This window comes from Branchiostoma floridae, chromosome 5 (assembly GCF_000003815.2).
Source record: "Branchiostoma floridae strain S238N-H82 chromosome 5, Bfl_VNyyK, whole genome shotgun sequence".
NCBI classification, from domain to species: Eukaryota; Metazoa; Chordata; class Leptocardii; order Amphioxiformes; family Branchiostomatidae; genus Branchiostoma; species Branchiostoma floridae.
In genome coordinates this window covers 23,545,710-23,566,549 of record NC_049983.1, presented here as the reverse complement: position 1 = coordinate 23,566,549, position 20,840 = coordinate 23,545,710, and the positions used below count along the sequence as shown (strand labels likewise).

Sequence of the window (20,840 nt, the reverse complement as noted above, 5' to 3'; positions counted from 1 at the left end):
AAAAACAGAGGCAGCTTCTCTATCAGGTACGAGTGTGTACTTTTTAATTTCCAGGAATAAGTACGAAGTATACTTACTGACTTCCCGGAACACCATTTTCTCTGCCTCTGCACTACCGACAGAGTCGTACTCTGTATCTGCGGACTGAAATATCAAACAAAAATAAATGAATATAATAAATAGAATAAGAATTCATAAATACATATAATCCAAGATTTCAGAATTAGACATGGATAATTTAAAAAAAACACAAATACACAATTAAAATCATTCACTCAATATTAGTATTATGTTTATCATCTGTAAAGTTTCAGATTATTGTGCATCCTACCTTTTGTCTGTATTTCCACTTCTTGTCCTTCTTCTTTTTAACTTTCTTTGTTCCTCTGCAAATAATAAACAAGGGCAACATTTATAGCACTTCCCTTTACATTGCAAACTTTATTCAAAGTATAGAGATATATACTTTATAGAGTAAAGGCTTTTACAGTTTCTCACATTTTCCTGGTTTAGTGTCTTGGCGATTGATTGAGCTATTGCTTGCTTGATAAATAAATTGATTGATTCATTAATTGATAGAACTTACACTTTAACTTTTTCTATTGTTCCGTCCGCTCTTATCCTCTCCTCGTAGATAGACTCTTCTGTCTCTGTTTCACCTGGTAAGAGGGAAGGAATTATAGAAACCATGATTAAAACATCGAAAGTATAGCAAAATGTCACAAAAAGGAGATATTTCATTAAAACTAAAGTAAATAATATCCGTTTCTATGTAGCCACTCTGTAATGTTATCGCAAATTCTGTCCAAAGTGACTGCTTTTTTTTTACAATGTTACTAGCTATTTTACAGCATAATCTGTTTCTAAATCTAAGTTATCATGCAAACATTTAAGATTTTGACGGTTATACGTACTGCTTGAGCTGCTAAACCAGCCGCTCTTCTTCTTCTTCTTGTCCTTCTTTTTCTTAGCTGGAATAGGCGATAAAACAATGCATGTTATTCATGGCAAATGTTAGCACAGACTTGGTTTATAGGATCTGGGTAGAAGTAACGTATTTCATCTGCATATAAGTAATAAGACATAATAAGATATCACAATAATAATACCTTTATTTTTTTTAACAACAATTGTACAAAGTACAAAGTAAAGCATCTACATATTAACTACAGTTCTATAGCTTAACTTAAAGGATTATCTAGCTAATACAGGAATTGCATAGTGCAAATAGAGTTGCTAAATTTGCTGTTGGAAATACGTACGCATTTTGTTTCCATGTTCGTCATAGACAGTTTCCTCGCTCGAGCTGGAGCTGTATGTACCGTCTGCTCGCGGCTTCTTGTCTTTCTTCCCCTTCTTTCCTTTCTTGCCCTTGTTCCACGGGTCATTGCTGAAGGAAGTGAAAAAAAAAACGATCAGAGTTCGTCGTTTCAAGTCTAAGTAACGTATCTGAGATGAAACGTACTTCAGACCATAGATACTCAGTGTTTGGTGGATCCAATGACAAATTCATCGATAATTATAAATTTGCCAATCGTTGACACATCAAGGAAGTTACAGAAAATGCTTTATCGCTACAAGAATTCATCGTTACAATTACAAGTATCGGTAACGTATCTAAAATGAAACGTACTCCAGACCCAAAGATGCTCTGTACAAGCAGCATGTTGATTGATAAATTTAGATAATTGGTCGATCAACTGAAATAACATATATTGATAAATTTGTCAATCATTGATATATCTCATCGACTCAATATATAGGTTAATATACTTCCTGATCCATTGAATGACTGAATGATTGATTGATTGATTGATTGATTGATTGATTTATACGCATGGATCCTCGTACCCAATAGCCTTCATTAATCACTCGAGCGATCGATATATTTATTGATGAATGGATGGACATAATGATTGATTGGTTGATTTATCGATCGGGAGATTGATTGATGTATTGAATGTCGATTAATATATCGAATGATAAATACTTACGGATCGTCGTATCCGATGTCCCTGCCGTCCTTCCGCATCTTGCCGTCCCGCCGCGAGCCCTTGCCGTACTTGACCGCCGTCTTGCCGTCGCCCCACGTGCTGTCGTCTGAGGAGTAGGACCCGCGACGTCTCCGCCTCTCATTACGGTCTGCTCTTCTCTCCTTCTGCTCCTCTCTCCTGTTAGGGGGATTTAATGATGGATGAATGGATGAAAGGATGGATGAATGAAGGAATGAATGGTTGGTTGGATGAAGGAAGGAAGGGAGGGAGGGAGGGAGGAAAGAAGGAAGGAAGGAAGGCAGGAAGGAAGGGAGGGGGAAGGAAGGAAAGAAGGAATGGAGGAAGGAGTTTATTGATTAATGGATGGATGAATTAAAGGGGAAGAAAGGAACAAAGGACTGAAGAATGTAGGGAACGAATGGGGGATAAAGAAAGGAAGGGGAACGAAGGGATGAAAGAAAAGAAGTAAGGGAGTAAGGGAGGGAGCTATTAGAGAAGAAGGGGAAAGCAAGTCTGGCATAGAATTACCAAGTAGATATGTTTTCTAAAATTAGGCAAATTTTCCATACTATACATCTAGTCTCTACCAACGTCGGATGTTGTTGTCTTTTGACCACGTGAGCACACTGATACTTTGGCGACGTAAGCAATGTGTGTGCACACTAATCCCTTGTTAATCCTACTTAAAATCTCACCTTATTCTTTTCTCCTCCCGCCTCTTCTCCCGGGCCACCTTCCTCTCTTCCCGCTTTTTCTCGTGCGCCTCGACCTTCGCTCGGTTCCGCTCTCGTCGGGCCTGGCGCTCCTCCTCGGTAATGTTCGGGTCGTCCTCGTCCTCCAGGCTCAACACCGAACTGATGGTCGTACTGGAGCGGGGGAAAAGTCAATTATATCCCCATTACTGTTTATCGTTAACATAGTCAAGGTCTTCATGCGGTAGCGAAGGACAAATATCGTCAGTATATTATGGTATTGGAAACGATGGGTATTCCTTTGACAACGATGCTGCATTTGTAAGATCGTGAAACGAGCCCCGGGGCTTGTTATATTGAAACCGAAATGTTTAACTTAACACTGAGTTTCAAAAAGAAATAAAATGCAAAGTACATTTTGTTGCCATCGACGCTTTGTTCGATAATCAATCTTGATTACATGATTATTTCTCGCGAGTTCAAAGTTAAGCCTTCTACTGAGTTCTTCTAAAAAAGTAACATGTAACGTACACTGTGTAACCGAAGACATTAAAGTCATTTTTTTGCTTTTGCCGATGCTTAAGGTACCATGATGACTAGTTGTATAGTAATACGTCGCAAGTGCAATGTTTAAGGCCTACTGTGCAGAATAAAGCTAGCAAAATGTAACGTACTCCGTGTCGCAGCCGACGAAAGTGCCGTTTAACAACATATGATTATAGACTGTTTTAACTTAAAATTAAAACAATTTTTTTTCTATTGAGCCTACTACAGAGGTAAAATGTAACATACTCGGAGTCGCTGCTGATAGAGGTGCTGTCCGAACTGACGCTGCGTCTCCGCCTGCCGTGCCGGTCCCGCCCGTGCCCCCGGCCCCGCCCGCGCCGGTCACGCTTTTCCTTCTTCTTCTTCGGCAACGCTCGGCCCTCGGAGTCATACTCCGTCGACTCGTAAGAACTAAGAATATTAAAGAAGAATATGAAATTGACTTTGACTTTAATGACGATGAGACAAGTCCTTACATGGGTCTGCCTAGGCAGCTTTGGGCTGGTAGCAGCAGACCCTACAAAATGCGGACGAATATACAAAAGATTCGTGATCAGTAAAAGAAAAACACACGTTACCAAAATAGTTGCATGAAGAGTTAAAGGCAAACTTTGAAACGAAATAGTTATTCCTTCGCGTACGATACAGTTGGATCGGGATTAAAGAAAATATAACACATTTTTATTCTAAATGGATAAAGACAAATGCAAATGGCGAAACTTGCAAGCAAAATCGTTATTCCTCCCTTTATTATAAAGTTGGGCAAAGGGAAAAATAGCACCATTTTCGACAATACAAAAAAAATGTCATTTTCGTTTAAAACTTCATTTAAAAAATTTTCGGGAAAATCTTACCTAGAACTATAGTAGGAGCTGGAATAACCTGAAAAAGTGAACAAAACTTGATTAAAACCAATTATCCACATCGTTACGCATTATCAGATATTTCAATAGGTTATGTCCAAGGTGCTGAATTGTATATTGGACATGCGATGCCTATTTTTTTAAAGGTTCATGCTCTTTTACACAGTCATAATGAGCAAGACCTTTTTATGGACATCAAAATTTTCCAAGACCTCTACGTAGTACGTAACGTTACACCAAAATCTTTTCAGTTCCCTTCCACTCAGGAAACTGCTGTAAAAGGATAATATGCGAGAATGATTCCTATTTCAAGATGTACACATGTTGTCCTTTATAGTACTACTATAAAGGACAACATGTGTACATCTTAGTAGTTTGCAGGGGCAAGATCACTAATCAATTGACAGGAACGCTACAAGTTTAATACTGTATTCCTGGCACTAACATACAAAAGGTTAGTCTCTACCAGACTCCGGGTCGCGGAAAAAAACGTAGAAATGGAACAAATAGAGGAGTAAGCGGCCAGAGGAGTACAGCCGGCTAGGGAAGATCGCACGGCTTATTCCTCTATTTGTTCCATTTCTACGGTTTCCCAGCGATCCGGAGTTTGGTAGAACTAACAAAAGGTAACGTTCGCAGAACAGAAGACTTACTACTGCCGCTGCCGCGCCTCCTCCGCCGGCGCCCTCCTCGGGACCGGCTGCGGCGGCTCCTGCCGTCCTTCCCGCGGCGCCTCCGCCGGCCCCCGCGGGACCCCGACCGGCTCCCGCTACTGTAGTCGCTGTACTCGCTGGAGAAAGTTATCACAACTTTAGCTTGACGATCAGTTGGCCACAAGGCGTAAGGTTAAAGTAGTGATGACATTGAAGTATGAATCATACGAACTGTACATAATTGGCACAGTATTGACCCTAACAAATAACAGTGTCTTTGCGCAAGTTCTTGCATAAATAAGAACTGCTCTAACGATAAAAATGAGGTGACAATCAATGTAAAAATTGTGTATATAGACTTATAAGATTCATTAGAACTTGAAAATTAAATTGTATCTCTGTTATATGATTTGAAAGACCCTTGCCCCTTTCCTCAATGTAGTCACTGTACTCACTTCAACAGGAGGTTTATAATGTAATGACAAACGACGTTTAGTTAGCCTCAGAGGCAAAATGGCAATGGCTGCGAAATATGTAACAATACGTATGTATGCATTGCACATCATTGGCTGGTTTGACTGGTATTAAGTATTGAGTGGTTATTGCCCGAAATGGAAATCTAACTTATACTTACATGCCAATGATTTAAAAATGATGGCTATCATATGTATATCGAAAACAATATACGATGGTAAACCGCCAAAAGTGAATACATCAAGTTGCAAGTTTTTAGTAGTAAATGCCCGCCTCTTGTCTATTTACGTCAAGGAGCAACAACTGCTGACAATATTCTATACTTTGATATGATAATTCAGCGTATTGCATGTGTGTTTGCAGTTTTAACCCAGTACACCCACCTGTAACTGAATAAAGAGACTATTTTTACGCAACGAATATTTCATTCTCACCGACGTTTCGATGACCGTCTGTCACCTTCTTCGGGGCAATTTACAATGCGATCCCAATGCGTTTAAATATTTTTCAGAAATCTGTCTGTACATATGTAAATACTTTACGTTTTGTGACCGCATCTGAACTGTAAGCAGCGACACCTGTCCTGTAGTACAATGTGAACCAGCCAGAATTGCCCCGTTGGTTGTGCAAAAATAGTCTCTTTATTCAGCACAATACACTGTATATGATTGTGTTCCGATGTGTTTACTCTGTTTCCCAACCCCATCTCCAGTACACCCACCTATAACTGTTACCCTTGCTGTCGTGCCGTACGTGTCTGCGCCCTCGTCGGCGCCCTCTGGAGTCACGTGATCCCCTAGACCCGGACCTTCGTCTCCTACCGCGCCTGCGCCGGCCTTTTCCTGACCCTCTATCGCTCTACGAATTTAGAGTCATGAAAAAACTTCAGTTTAAGAAAGCAAATTTTTCTTACTTTAATCAAGCACAAATTAATAACTCAACATTCTCCTGATTCTCCATCGCCATGTCGATTTAGATTGAAGATACGAAAAGGCCTCAGTTTAAGTGCACACCTTACGCTATATGTATATCCAAGGAGGTTATATCGTAGCCAAACATTTCTTGATGGAATGTGTGTAAGTCAACACAAGTGAATAATTTCCAGATTTTCAACCTCGTCAATAGGCCTCATATGAATTGTCCATTTCGTTTGTGCCGACTTTGAATTCATATACTTTTCATCGTGTTTTAGCAACGTTCATTTAATTTCTAGGGAACTGAGAACGAACGATTCTTTACCACTCTCTTAACTTAATTGATAATACGAATTTAATACGTTCAAGCATTTTCTAAGGAACTGACTATAATTCGCGTACGAAGAACATGAACACGGAAAGTAAAAAAACTGACTATTTACTCACATAATCAGAGTAAGAAGAGTACGAGCCCTTGCTGTCCCTTCTCCGCCTGCCGCCGCCCCGACGACGGTGCCGGCCCCTGCCGCTGCCGCCGCTGCCGGATCTAGATCTTCTGCGTCTCCTGAAAACGACATAGACACAAGAAACACATGATGGATGAACATATTCAGTCCCACTGGCCATGCATGGTAAGAAGGAAAGTTACTCCAGGCTAATTATGATATTTTTCAGCTAAACTTGCAAGGACTGTAACTTTAAAGTAAGACACAGACCGCGAACTCTCTAATTTCTTGAGTATTTTGGACGATGATCGATAGAGTATTCCTCTATATATGGATTACAGATCTATGATCACACAATCAGAAAGACGTGCTGTACTGTAATATAACTAAATACCTATTGATAGATATCCATGTAGGTAGTTCATTGTATACACCTGTTTGCACAGATATATAGTTGAAGTAGACCTTACGAAATTCGCTGTCCTTTTTTTGTGTCATAGATGACATAGAGGCTTGATTAAACATGCAGGGACAAGTTGAAAATCAATGCAGAGATTTCAGAATGACCTAGAAGTGAGCGTGCCTGGTCACCTCTGGTTCTACTGAAACCACATTTTTTCTTTAGTTTTAAGAGGAGCCGTTAGTATAGCACTGCGATTGTATGTTTTACCTGTGCTTTTTCCGTGTGACGTTGCCCTGACTGTCGTAGCTGTAGCTGCTGACCACGCTTGCGCTATCCCCGCTGCCATGTCGACGGTGGCGCCGACGCCCTCCATGCCGACTGCCGCTCCGACTGCTGCCGCCACTGCCGTGTCTCCTGTGTCGGCGGCCTCCTGATACGGGTGACGGTAACAAAATAGCACGTTTAGAACACTGGGTTAAGGACCCGAAATAGCCTCCATAGTTTTCTTTGTGGGCGGTTGTTTGAACATTGCCGTTTTTTTCGCTGACTTGTGGCTATTTTCTGAACGCCACTGTGGCCTTCCTGAGTCTGACAAAATGAAAGCTACCAGGACACGGTAGAAATAAAAAAAAGCTACCAGTCATCTGCAAAAATGACGGCAATATCAAAACAACGAACATGGAGGCTATTATGGAAACTGTCACTTCTAGCGCTTTAAAACATGTTAAAGAGAGCAGTCCTATATTTGTCCCATCCTGTGTGCGATTTTATGAAATCACTGTCATCTTTATGACGAAAATAACCTTTTTTTCGTCTCAATATTATCCGCTGCCTGTTTAATATGTGGAATAGTAGTCAGATTTTGGTACTTTCAATTGATCAATGTCTCACATGAACTCAAAGCATCACGTAGACAGAATGCTCATAGGACTGCCATCTTTAGCCCACTACCCGTCCCTACCCTTGCGGCAAGTAAACACATTTTGTTAGGCAAGCAAGTGGCATTCGTAGCACAGAGAAGGGCGTTTTGCAGGTAAAGTCCGCATCTCCGAAAACGTCTTCAGAAAAAATAGCGTTAGTGGAGCACAAAAATTAGAGCAAGCAAAGTGCTCGCAAGTCACTCTTTAATTAGAGCAAGCAAATCACTCTTGTTAATGACGTTTTAGCTTGTTTTGTTATCCAGGGTTATTGTTCATTTTCGAGGATGACGGACTTTAGCTGCAAAAGCCCCACCGGTAGGTCTGGTGGGGGGAGATGCGGACTTTCACCCTCGGCCGTTAGTCGCTGCCGACGCCGCCGGCTACTCACGTCCTTTGCGGTGCTTGCGGCGGCCCTGGCTGTCCAGGCTTCCCTCGCTGCCGCTGCGGGAGTAGCTGCCGCCGCTGCCGTGCCGTCCTCCTCGGCGCCTGCCGTGCCTGCCCCGACGGCGTCCGCCACGGCTCCCGCTCCGACTCCGGCTCCCGCTCGAGTAGTAGCTCTTCCCGTCGGCATCGTGGTGCTTCCTCCCCCGCCTCCGACGGCCTCCTCCGCCGCGGCTCCCGCTCCGGCTGCCTCCGGAGTAGTAGCTGTTGCCGTCGGCGTCGTGATGCTTGCGGCCCCGCCGCCTTCTCCGGCCTCCGCGGGAGTCGTCAGAATACCGGCGGGCGCTCCGCACTTTGGTCCCGCCGGCGCTGTACTCGCTCCTCCCGGAACCGTGCCGGATCCTCCTGTTACCGTCCTTATCATAATAACTTCCCCCGCTCTCGGCGGAGTCGTGTCTCCCCCTGCCCCGCCTCCCCCTGCCGCGCCTCCCCCCACCGTCGGCGCTGTCCCCGCTATACCCCCCACCAGACCCCGATCGGCGCCTGATCCGGCGACCCTTCTCGTCGTAGTAATATTTGTCTCTCCTGCCGCGCCCGCTCCCGTGCACAATCTCCTCCACTATCCTGCCACTCTTGGTTCTCCTGCGAATGACTCTACCTTTGGTGCTGTACGATAATCCACTGTCCGGACGGTCGTCGTCTCCCTTCTTCTTCTTCGGTACGGTCCTGAAATAAACAAGAAATAACATTTATGAAGCAGTATGATCATCACGAGCTTTAAAAGTCACGTGCATAAGATAAACAACATTTGAAAAAGTTAGGAATGTCTAGTCGTCAGTTTGTTACTTGACAGAAACTTTATACAATCCTAATAGTAGTATTGAGTGAATGCAAATCCAACCTCTCTTTGCTCTCTATGCATATCAAGTTCAGAAGTTTGCACACTGTTCTTACAACCCCCTTCTTTCTTATCGGGTTCTGTATTACCTATGCATTACTTTCTTCAATCACATTCTATTGAACTCAGCGCCTCAACGTGTATCTGATCTCAATATATTTCTGAAACGAAAGACCACGCGAGAATCCACGACAAATAACCAAGTAGTAGGCATGACCCCTGACCTGTAGATCTTCTTGATGATTGGCTTGCCGTCATCCGTGTACCCGACGATCTGTTCGATGACCTCGACCTCCATCTCGTCATCGTCGTCATCGCTGCCAAGAGCGCTGTCCCGCCGCTTCCTCCGGATAAACATCTTACCATCTGCAGAAGGAAGGTTGGTGATCAGTGAAATGATAATAACTTTATTGCGCAACTGTACAAGGTACAAAGCGTGGCATCTGCCGATACATGGCTACAGATCTGTGAGGCTAATCTACTTGATACAAGGGTGCATAGTAAGGGATGAAAATGGTGAAAGAAAGTAGGACTTAGACAGTTGAAGAACAGAACAACAGAGAATGACATGCATGTGGGCAGATGTCATTTTTGTCTTAGTGTTTCTGTAACACTTCGTTGGAAGGCAAGAGAATGGCCTCTGGGTTCACGTTATCTGATCGTGAATTATCACAATCGAACCAACTAACTAACCAACCAACCAACTAGTCAAGCCAAGCAAGCGAATTACCCAACAATGGCCACTTGCCTTGGCAAAGGCTACTAGCACCAATCCAAATTTTAATATTTAAACAGAATTGAAAAATCAATAGAAACCAAAGAACCAACAAATGAATAAACACAAGCTACAAGACAATCTTTAGAGACTATTGCCTTGAATAAAGAGACTCTTTTTACGCAACCAGTGCTTTATTCTCACCGACGTTTCTGACTGGTTCACATTGTACTGCAGGGCAGATGTCGCTGCTCACAGTTCAGATGCGGTCACAAAACGAAAAGTATTTACATATGTACAATGTGAACCAGTCAGTATTGCCCTGAAGAAGGTGACAGACAGTCACCGAAACGTCGGTGAGAATAAAGCACTGGTTGTGTAAAAAGAGTCTCTTAATTCAGTGACGTACCAACCTGATGAAACTGTTCTCAGACTATTGCCTTGCAGGTTTTCAAGATTAATGTCTAACGTACCTTTGTAGACGATCTCCTTGTCGGAGCCGATGTCGCTCTCGCCGAACTCCTTGACGCTCGGATCGGGAGTCGGCTCGCCCCAGGGCTCCCAGCCATCGAAGTCAGCACCGTGGCCGAGCTTCCGGCCCTTCTCACGGAGTTGCTGTGGAGATCAAATCGCACAAGAACTTATAACCTTTAGAAGATTCTAAACACACATTTTTGCTCTTATATTGAATTAAGGCCCACAACAATCAATCGTAGACATGGCCGTGTCTTGTGGAAGCTTATAAATCAAGGAAGTTGGTGTGAAGATTTCAAGAACATTTCGAAGATTCTTGATCATAAGGCACACAATAGCAAAGTCTTAATTGTGGTTGTGTTTTGTCAAATTTCACTCGTGGTTTACGCTGTTCTTCGGGTTCTGGAAGATGCCGTGTCTGGTAACTACTTTATAGGACAATCATTGACAGCTATAGGTTCCACAAAAGCCCTAATCTGACTCTGTGCTTTACAAAGAAGTAAGTGAGTAGTTTTAGGCACATTCAATTTTCTGACCTGGAGTTTCTGGAAGGTCTTGTCGTCCACATAGTGGTACTTGACGATCCGCCTGCCGCTCTTGGTGCGCACGTAGGTCTTGATCTTCCGCTCAACTGGAGTAAGACACGCAAAATATGTTACAGCATGAATATCAGAGTTGACGTGACCAAAATTCAGAGCGTCACGATGGCGTCCAAGTATGCGGTGACGCAACATCTTTGCCAAACACATGGGTCCCACATGGCCAAGACCAGTACAGGACAGAGTGAGCTGGACTGAGTCAAGAAGACGGTTCGTCTTCTGGGCGATGATATCGATGATGGACATGTTTCTTTGCAGTTGCCTTGAACAGTAAGCTTTCACCATCAATAATACCATGCACTTCTGATGATGATGATGATGACTATGAACAAACGAATACGTTAATTTGAAAGAACACTTGACTAAGACGTATTCGACATAATCATCATATGTTGTCATAATCTTTATGTCAACTGCATGTGACATGAGTTTCCTGTTGCTATGGTTACGTACCTGTGCCGTCTGCGCGGACCCGGATGTTGGGAGCTTCCTTCCCGACACTCTCCGCGTCGAAGAGCAGCATCCTGACCTCGTCCTCAGCCTCCTCCTGCATTTTCTGGATGATGAGCTTACAGTACCAGTAGCTGTGCCGGAAACCACCTCCGACCCGGATGTACTTGTGCTGAAGGAGGGGGGGGGGGGGCAAAAGTTAGCATCCTTTTGTCTTCATTTCTGTGTTTTACAATTGGTCAATTTCAATCAAAGAAGGCATTTGAAATCCAGATAATGAAACACAGTAAGATTCCTGTAGATGTAAAGGACATGGAAGATAACGACACATAGGAAAAAACGTGCTCTTTGAAGAAAAAAACATGCACATGTAAAGACAAGTAAATAACGAATGACTTGTAATTTAGAAATGGGCTTTGCAAAAGTGTTAAGTTGTGCTGGTAAATAGCGCCACCTACCGGTTCGCATTGTGCGTGTTCCATGCGTAGCGCGCATCTCAGACACTCCTCCGGACCCAGCGGTCCCTTCTGCTGTAGGAAGAGCAAACAATAGGAAACATAAGACTATGTTTAGGAAACGCAGACCTTTACAGACAAGCAAAACTTTTTTCAAGAATAAGAATCATATATACATGATTGTGGTTTGATATTTTTTAGAAAGAATAAATAAAATCAGCCAGCGACATATATCACATTCATCTATATCAGAATTATTATCATTATTTTATTAGAATAAAGTAAGAAAAAGGCAATGAGACAGTATTTTAGGCCGTCCTCATTTATTGCTCAACGGAAAACGTACCTCTAGAAAGACAAAATAATGTACAAATAAGAACAAAGAAAATATATATATAAATTAGATAAATTTCATTTTCTAATGTTTTTTTCTCCATACAAACAGTATGATTGAAATTTACTTTTTTAGCGTTTTCCTCCTCCTCTGTCTTCTGCTCTAGACTGAAGCGCCTCCGCTTGGTCCGTTTGAGCTCCTTGGTGTGCCGGGTCGCCTCGGCTGTGAAGGTGATGTACCGCATCTTCTCTCGCTTGGGCTGAACAAATAGAAACAAACATGGGTCATTTAAGGTCTAAAAACACTTGATCCTTGAACGTGGAAATCATGTTCATCATGGGTCACAATGGAGTCTTCTTTTCTACTCAGCCTTGTCCTCCACGAGAAGGAGAATTGAAATACACTAGTCAGAATTTGGACAACCTTATTGATTATACACTCAGGCAAACTTCACTGTCCGTATGCGTATAAATGCAAAAGGTTGTACAGAGGCAAATTAAAAAAAAACTGTTACCATAACATATGGTATCATTGAAACTTCCAGACGACGTTACTAGGTTTCAAGGGAGACTGGTCTCTCAAATCGTTGATTGATTGATTTGATTTATTCGTTTTGAAGGATTAAATCAAGATGACATGACAACATGTGCATGTGGTGACTGTAAAACCTGAATGCTTTACAACAAGACATTCAGAATTTAATTCGACCACTGAATAGATTGCTGTGACTGAGCGATACCATAACAGTAGATAACTATCAACATATCTTTGCCATTCACCCATCAAAATATTGCAAAAAGTTTCAAGACCATAGCCAAGATGAACTGTGCGAAAGTACAAGAATTAAAGCCTCTTCTACGTGAGAAAAGTAGGCATGTGCAACCATCAATATACTGGAGGGCAACAATATAGCCAAGATTTATGACGCCAGCGCAATATACTGGAATAAAGGTCCACTCTAACTCAAATACACCTAAGCCTCTACAAACTTTCTAGCGTCAATACATTGCCAGGTGCAACATAAGTGAAGGAAATTCGTTGCGTAACACGCCTGAGTGGCCTGAAACCAATTTTCTTAAAATCTCTCTCTTGTATTATTCACGTCTGAAATACTTAATGTATGATTAGGTATATTGCCCATCCTTAAGCGTTATCTCCAACTAGAAAATGTATACTTTCTTTGCGACCTGACTACATTTTGTTCCAGGCTTTCTACAAGTTAGCCTTTCTGTGAAATCGAAATGAAAGCTTACTTGGATATTTTTTTCCTGGGAAATAAATTGTTCCAGTTTGGCACGACTTATTTATTGAGAATAGGCCATCTTACAAAATCATTTTAGGTTCAGCCAAAGCTTATAATGGTGGTCGTCAGGGAAGGTTGCAATTTTTCTGTTTCCGTCCATGAGTTCGACACGTATGTAAAGCATATTTTGACTGAGGAGGAAGCAATGGCGCCCGTGCCATTGTTCACTTCCGCACAGGTGTTTCTAACGACTGTGACTCACACGTTAGTCTGAGGGCCTTACACGAGAGTTAACATTCGGAAGCACACACGCCGTTACCCGGGTAACCGTCTGGAGTAGCGGCCATTAAAACGGTTTGTTCTTGCCGCAAATTTGCCAACGCACAAGTACAAAGCAGAACAGAGCACACAAAGAGTTACCAGGGTACCCTAGCTCCCTGTACCTGCTGTAGTAAAAGAAATGAAGCTACTGGGCCGGGGTACCCACCCTCCTCAACTTTTACTGGAGAACATGTTATGTAAAGTACAATCAGATGAACGAAGGTCAAATCTGCCAAACTTCGTAATGATTTCATGGGTTGTTTTCGACATTTCGATGGCGTTTGATACCAGTTAGACAAACGGCACAATGCGATACGAGGGAAACCGTGAAAGGTTGTGGTGGTTTGTATACCTGCTACTTGAGGGATACAGTAGTTTAAAGAGAAGCGACTGTCAGAGAAAAAAAATTATATTTATCTCAATTTTCTTAAGAAAATGGCATGATGCGATTTGACAGTCGTAACGTTTCAAATGTCAAAGCGGCCAGTCCTTTTCAATGGTTTCGTAAGTTGTTTTCGACTTTTCGAAGGCGTTTGACACCAGATAGGCCGTGGCCATCTTGACAATGACGCACGAAATTGTTATGATGAAATCTTGTTATTGTGACCCATACTGAGTGGGACGATAGACGGCTACGGTTTCTCTTCACACGTTTTGTTCACTTGATTGACTCTAAGGATGATTCAGTGATAGCATCAGGGTTTCAATTACAGGTATGGTTATTCTAAGTAGAGTCCGAAACAGACAACGGCTCATCACAAAGGAATTTAGACTGAGTCAACCGACAAAAATGATACAGATGACATACAGAATAAAGCAGGTGCAGAGGCGGGGAGGGATTGCAGTTTCTTGTTTTGTGTGGTATTTCCCAGCCAATGGATAAGAAATGTGGACATCCGCTTCTTCGACGCTAGAGTTATTCTCTGACCATGGAAACAATTGTTGCAATTCCGCGCTACAAATTTCTTTTCAAGGCGACGAATGAAGGCGCAGTGTCGTTTTTCAAAACATGGTTGGATAATTTAAAAGCCTTGAGATAAAGTAGGTTACCTGCCTTTTAAACTTTTGAATAAGGAACCTATCACTGTACACAGTTAAGGGCAGTGACCGTAAAACTAAAAATTGCTTCGGACTGTGAGTATGAATGCACCCATTCACTACAAGGTCACTTATTGTAATTATTACAATAACATCACTACACGCAATTAAATCATTTTCTTTATGGATGAAGAAAAGTTGGAGAATCCGGTGCAAAATCGTAGCATGAGGTAACATAAACTTCACTTTAATCACCACGGAGGACCGAATAAATCATCACGGATCTGAGGGAGAAAAGGTATAAGAGATTTCTGTTGTCTGGTATAGCCCGCTTTTCACATTAAGGTCATAGTCTACTCTACAAGAGGACATTCCTTTTACGACTCAATATATCCTGGTAACGCGTTAATGTCACAACCACAGCTTCTTTAATGCCCTCAAAGCGCCAAGTGATGTACGGGTTATACGTGCAGAGGCGAAGGTACTACAAGTTAACATCTTTAATCTTCTAATCCCCAAGTAGAAGTACGATCCAGGGTCATTTTGAACGTTTTTTAGATCTCTTTGTGGCATTTTGTGTGTGTTTCTAACGGTGCACGGTTTCCTCCGTACACAGTAATAGAAAAACGTGTGCTATGTGAAACAAGTACAACACTACTCTCCAAGCTAAGGTCAGGCTGCCACTCGGTTCGCACGACATTTGCAGTGTTTTATTGTTTTTCTAGATAAGACCAAAATATACCAAGAAAAGCAGACAAAACCGCTGAAAGAGGCCGATAAAAGAAATGCCTAAAAAGCCGTCCAATACAAGCCGGAGTATAACACGTGCTTGTATACAGAGTAGTCTAAAACCTCACAAAAAACAAGTGACAAACAATCGAGATCCCCACATCTGTTTGAAGATCACGAATCTCCTATGTACTCCAATGTTGTACATTCCCCAGGGACTTCGTTCCCGTTGACTTAGCGACAACAGGTGGCGGGACACGAACCCGAGAACCCGCGGCGTTTCATCCCGAAGAAACCTTGTCCTACCTGCGACCCAAATAAACAAAAACGAGAAGCAACAAGAAAGGTGCATTGGCCTTTGGGGACGGGTTAGGTTTCCTGAGTTGTTTTGTGAGGCATATGTCGCCAGAGAAGAAAACAAACGATCTTTCCCAATACTACAACATGTACAAGCTTCGAAAAGCAAAAGAGCTGGTCCAGCGAATCCAAAAACACCACAATTTCCTCAACTAACGACACTCTGCTGGGTTAACTTCGACTGGGTTTGTTTAACAAAGGTTTTCTACCCCCCTGTGTGGGATGGTGGTACAGCCCTAGGCGTTTCATCATCGTTGCCCCTAGCAACGGCGTGGTGGGTTACAGCGAAAGTTGTTGATGTCAACAAACAGGATTCCTCGAGTCTTTCTTCAGAGGGACCCGGAGGTTATGTAAACCTTCAATGGCTTTTAGAGTTGTGGCCAAACGTTAAGAAAACTTTTGATCTGTTGTGATTCCGTTTCCTTGGCCTTAAAGGTGTCATATAATAGGCTAAACAGAAAATAGCCTCTCTCATGGCCCATGCTACAACATACTCAACATTCCAAGAGATTAATGAACTTTAATGATATTGGTAATCAGAACTTTGCCCCAAAACAGGAAGCTTTAGTTTGCATTAAGTTTGAAATTGCTAAGTTAGCTCTTTTGCCTTTTTTTCTTTGTCTAACACATCTGTAAGCATTTAACCAGAGAAGGTATCTAGAGCCATTGTTTTGACGTCTAAAAACACCAAGTTTGCTTCATTTGCAAACTCACAAATCGTGTTGAGGATAACAACTAATAAACTTGAATCAGACCTGTGTCCCTATCCGAACATCCTCTCCGTACGGGCTCTTGGAGTGGGACAAAGGGTGTTCACCGGTCATTTACCCGCGATTTCATCTAATTTTCCAGCAATTCACACTAGCAGACACTTGGGCCATGACTACATACGCTGTATTTAAGAGCTAGGTGTACAAACGTTGTTCAACAGAAAAAATCTGACCCTGTCTCTAACCCCTATTACAGAATCCAACAAGTGGTCGGTTCAAGTGTAGAGAAAACAGAAGCCAAGAAAAAAGAGCATTCCAAACGACGCCTCAGGAAAATGAGATTTTCACTTGTCCTTGAAGTCTTTGTATCTCCAAAAAAAGGGTGTATTCTGCGATAATTGAGTTGATTGTGAATGTCACAGTCGGGGAAGATGTTAAAATGGCACCAAAGAAGGTCCAAATAACCGAAGAAAAGCGGTCAATTCAAGGTAAACGTCACGTAGTCTACCTGGACAATACGAATTTCAAATCAGATTTTAAGACGTTTTTCTAATAGTCTTATGGTGACACAATGGAGGCACAACTCGGCGATAATTGATTTTATTTAGAATGCTCCCATCGTGGGAACGTCGCAGCAAAAATAGCAAGAAACTGGTCTTTGATAAACAACTTAAGGGGGGGGGGGGGGCAAACGAATTTTCGATTCTAAAAGACAGCTTACGTTTAATGGAACCGGTAGCACTTAGACTACAATAGGGAAGAAACGTAAACACCATCGACAACTACTACAGGAGAGGACAGGACACAGACCGGGCCATTTGTAGAGAAAACCGGCCCACTTCAGACGGCAAACATAAAAAGAGCACTCTTATATGTGCGCGTAGGAGCACTCTTAACAATGTAAACTCGTGTTGTGTTCGAGATTAGGGTGGTGGCGCTTTACATCGACAGACTGCTTTTAAGTAAATAAATCTACATTAGTTTGGTATAAATCATCATGCGTGTGTCAGGTTGTTGTTTCGCCCTTTTAATGTGTCATTTCTTGTCATTTTTGTAGGCAATTTAAGCTGGATGTTAATAATTTCAAGTTCATTACTTTTACGAACAGTCTAAACGTATTTTCAGTGTAGCTGTCGTGCTCATATATTTTAGTGTGCATGCTTACATTTCGTGTTTTATATTTGCTAATTTGTAACTTGTGTCTGGACTTCAGAATGCGTAGTAACTACAGGAGGTAATGACGATATTAAAATGACTGGAAAAACACTCCGTCGGCGTGGACATAATTTTCTTCAGCACACACAAGTTGGTAATAAAACTTGCAGTCCCTTGTAGTTTTACTCTAGGTGATAGGCGATTAAGGATGGGAGAGATAATCATTCTACATTGTCTACAAACAAATAGACAAAACACAAAAACCAATAGGACCCTACCCTGACGGGGGATGGGAGAAAGAACCAGACCATTCTGCCCTCAAACAAACAACGTAAGCGCCTTAACTTGGAGCCTTGACTGTAGGATCAATCAAACTATTATTTTCACAAACAAACAAACAAACAAACAAACAAACAAACAAACAGGCGCCTTACTCTGACGGGGGGATGGGGGATGGGAGGCAGCTTGTCGGGCGAGAGCAGGTCCGCGTTCTCCGCCTCGTCGCCTTCGGGCGGAGCTCGGAGAACTTCTTCAGCCAGCGCCTCGCCGCCCAGTCCTGCGGGACATACAGAACGTTAGAACAGAACATTGGAACAGAACGTTAGAACAGAACATTGGAACATAATATAAGTACAGCACATTAGAACAGAATATAAGTAAAGAACGCCAGAACAGAACATTAGAACAGAATATAAGTACAGAACGCTAGAACAGAACATTAGAACAGAACACCAAGACAAAACATCAGAACATGACACAAGAACAGAACATTAGAACAGAACACTCGCTCGGATAACTTCCTCATCCAGATCTTTTGCACTCAGACCTGCCTTGCATAAAAAACGTTAGAACGAAACATTAGACAGAACACTAGAACAGGACAGTAGAACAGAAAATTAGAACAGAACACTACTAAAAAAAGGCAGTAACCTGCAAGATAGCTAGAACGTCATTTTATTATAGTTCAATTAAGTTTAATTAAGGTTGTTTCTATCGTCCTGGAGAGTCGTAATGCATCCCTAACAGATACGTAACGACGGATAAATGTGTATATGTTACTATTTCTTGTTTGTCGTGCTTTTCGTGCAGTTAATCTGTTCATTACATTAGGTCACTCAGTACACTTAGATAACCTTTGACAGAAGTTTGGCCTGTTTGTTGCGTAAACAATGTCTCCTAACAAGCTTTGCCATAACGTTATTTCAGTGACTCACACTTAAGCTGCTTTACTACTATTAGATACTAAAGCACTTTCTTAACAGTTTTCATGGAGTTGACATCAATACAAGGAAAAGGCTAAAAGCTGAATACTCGCTACTGATTCTATAGCTTTAGTTAAATCTGTGTCGACGTAGTCAAATATATACACTGCTTCACAGAGGTACACAACGTTTTCAAAAGGACAAGAAACGTATACGTACAGTTTTTTCACACTAAAAACAAATAATGATCCTTTAGTAATGTACCAAATACATCTGAATAAGAAGCACACTGTGTGCATATGTATAGTCCCTGTTCGTTGTTGTACATTTTGCAGCTCCTAGCATTTCAGGTGATGATTTCGTGAGAATGCTTTACTAAGCGAGCAAAATGACTAACACAAATTGAGCCAAAAAATATAGATATGCTTGAACATGCTTGAACACCAATCGCTAGCATTTCGTCGCTTTTTGTCACAAACAGAACGTCCTGCTCCCGCACCAGTGACGTTTCCTAAAGCCCCACCCTAGCGACATGGTTGGGCTCACACAGCGCCAAAGCCATCCGCCAGGTTCGCCAGCTAAGAAACAGGATTACATTCCTCAAGTTCCTGCAGCTAAACTCCTTGCCGTAAAGTCCCGTAAGTCGTGTAAGACGCATTTTTAAGACTCCTCTGATCCAGAACATATCCCTGGGGTTAAGAAAGTTTTCTTAAGAGGCGTGAAAGTTTGTGATAAGGCTTACCTGAGAGGAAGGGCAGCTTGACGTCGCCACCGGCGGGCAGCATCGCCTCCCCCACCGCCGGCTGAGCCTCCTCCGGCCCGGTGAGGGGAGGGATGTACAGCGCCGGTAAGGTGGCTGTCGGTCCCTCGTCTGCCATGGTTAAAGCTGTTGATGCATCCTCCTGAAATCCCTTGTTAAAATCGCGGAGTCCCCTCTCCGCGTAAGAGAGGGAAAAAAATCTTCCTCCGGTTTGTTGTGTGTGTCCCCCCTTTCTGTCGACCCTCGCAACGCGACGTGCCCCCGCGAACCGAGCGCCTACGCCTCACCCGAGACGCTTGTTTGCACGGGGGCAAAGATAGAGTTGCGCCGGTCTGAATAGGCTACCGCGACCTGTGGCTGACACCCGAGACTGTATCACTGTATCCTGCGGTATTACATTATACCAAGTCCTTTCCACCATTGGCTAAGTACACCTATCGCAAACACTCGGGCTTTGTCCACCAGCTAAAACCTGAGAACAAAGTCGAAATGCAACCACAGCTCCCTTTGGAGGGAGCTAGTTGCACATTTATAGGGCCCCATTCACCGGGAGAACAAATGCACCCCTATCTAATACCGCTTAATACCGTAAACTAATCAGCACGGCGATAGAGAATGGGCAAATTGTGTACGCACACACTCACGGTATTTGCGGTACTCCAACTATACCAAGTCGACCCATTTTTTCGAGGCATTTGAGATGTGGTCTAGTATAAAGTAACTCCTGTGTACGTTTCCGTGCATTTGTATGGTACACAGTGAGCGATGTATGTAGGGTAGCGACGAAGTGCAAAGTCTACATTGTGGGTTAAGGTTAAGGCACACACGCTCTACAATTTTGTCACACGTTTTCAGGCGAGGCAATAACATAACATATTAATGACAACTTAGAGTAATTATGCCGTCTTTCCGTACGTAGTGTTAGAGACATGTAGTCTAAAGATGGTAAATCGGGCGGCGCCCATCTCCGTTTCAGTAGCCCTGGGCCACACAGAAATCACTACAGCAGGGGGCTAGTCCACCGGCAGCGCACTAGTAATTTTTGTGTTCAGCTACAGCCCCGGTCACAAAGCGCGTACGATTCCTTGCGATTCCTTCCGATGCGCAGTATCAG

General features: G+C 42.7%; 1 protein-coding gene across 3 annotated transcripts in view; it reads right to left on the bottom strand.

Moving 5' to 3' along the window:
* Positions 1-20,122, bottom strand: part of LOC118415954 — a 31,573-nt gene extending 11,451 nt beyond the window's left edge. For 2 of the 3 annotated variants that reach the window (XM_035820919.1, XM_035820918.1), the window contains exons 1-22: positions 19,709-20,121; positions 18,199-18,320; positions 12,339-12,470; positions 11,881-11,952; positions 11,426-11,594; positions 10,910-11,004; positions 10,373-10,514; positions 9,409-9,550; positions 8,945-9,012; positions 7,253-7,415; positions 6,584-6,701; positions 5,944-6,080; positions 4,749-4,885; positions 4,087-4,114; positions 3,479-3,643; positions 2,690-2,860; positions 1,995-2,171; positions 1,263-1,390; positions 915-971; positions 587-659; positions 332-386; positions 78-144 (exon numbers count right to left, since the gene is read on the bottom strand). In XM_035820919.1, coding sequence (XP_035676812.1) covers positions 78-144; positions 332-386; positions 587-659; positions 915-971; positions 1,263-1,390; positions 1,995-2,171; positions 2,690-2,860; positions 3,479-3,643; positions 4,087-4,114; positions 4,749-4,885; positions 5,944-6,080; positions 6,584-6,701; positions 7,253-7,415; positions 8,945-9,012; positions 9,409-9,550; positions 10,373-10,514; positions 10,910-11,004; positions 11,426-11,594; positions 11,881-11,952; positions 12,339-12,470; positions 18,199-18,320; positions 19,709-19,844 — 2,554 coding nt within the window. In that variant the 5' untranslated portion in view covers positions 19,845-20,121. Of the gene's footprint in view, positions 1-77; positions 145-331; positions 387-586; positions 660-914; positions 972-1,262; positions 1,391-1,994; positions 2,172-2,689; positions 2,861-3,478; positions 3,644-4,086; positions 4,115-4,748; positions 4,886-5,943; positions 6,081-6,583; positions 6,702-7,252; positions 7,416-8,944; positions 9,013-9,408; positions 9,551-10,372; positions 10,515-10,909; positions 11,005-11,425; positions 11,595-11,880; positions 11,953-12,338; positions 12,471-18,198; positions 18,321-19,708 lie in introns of all 3 variants that reach the window. The other variant, XM_035820920.1, reaches the window with a different exon arrangement.
* Positions 20,123-20,840: the final 718 nt, after the last annotated feature.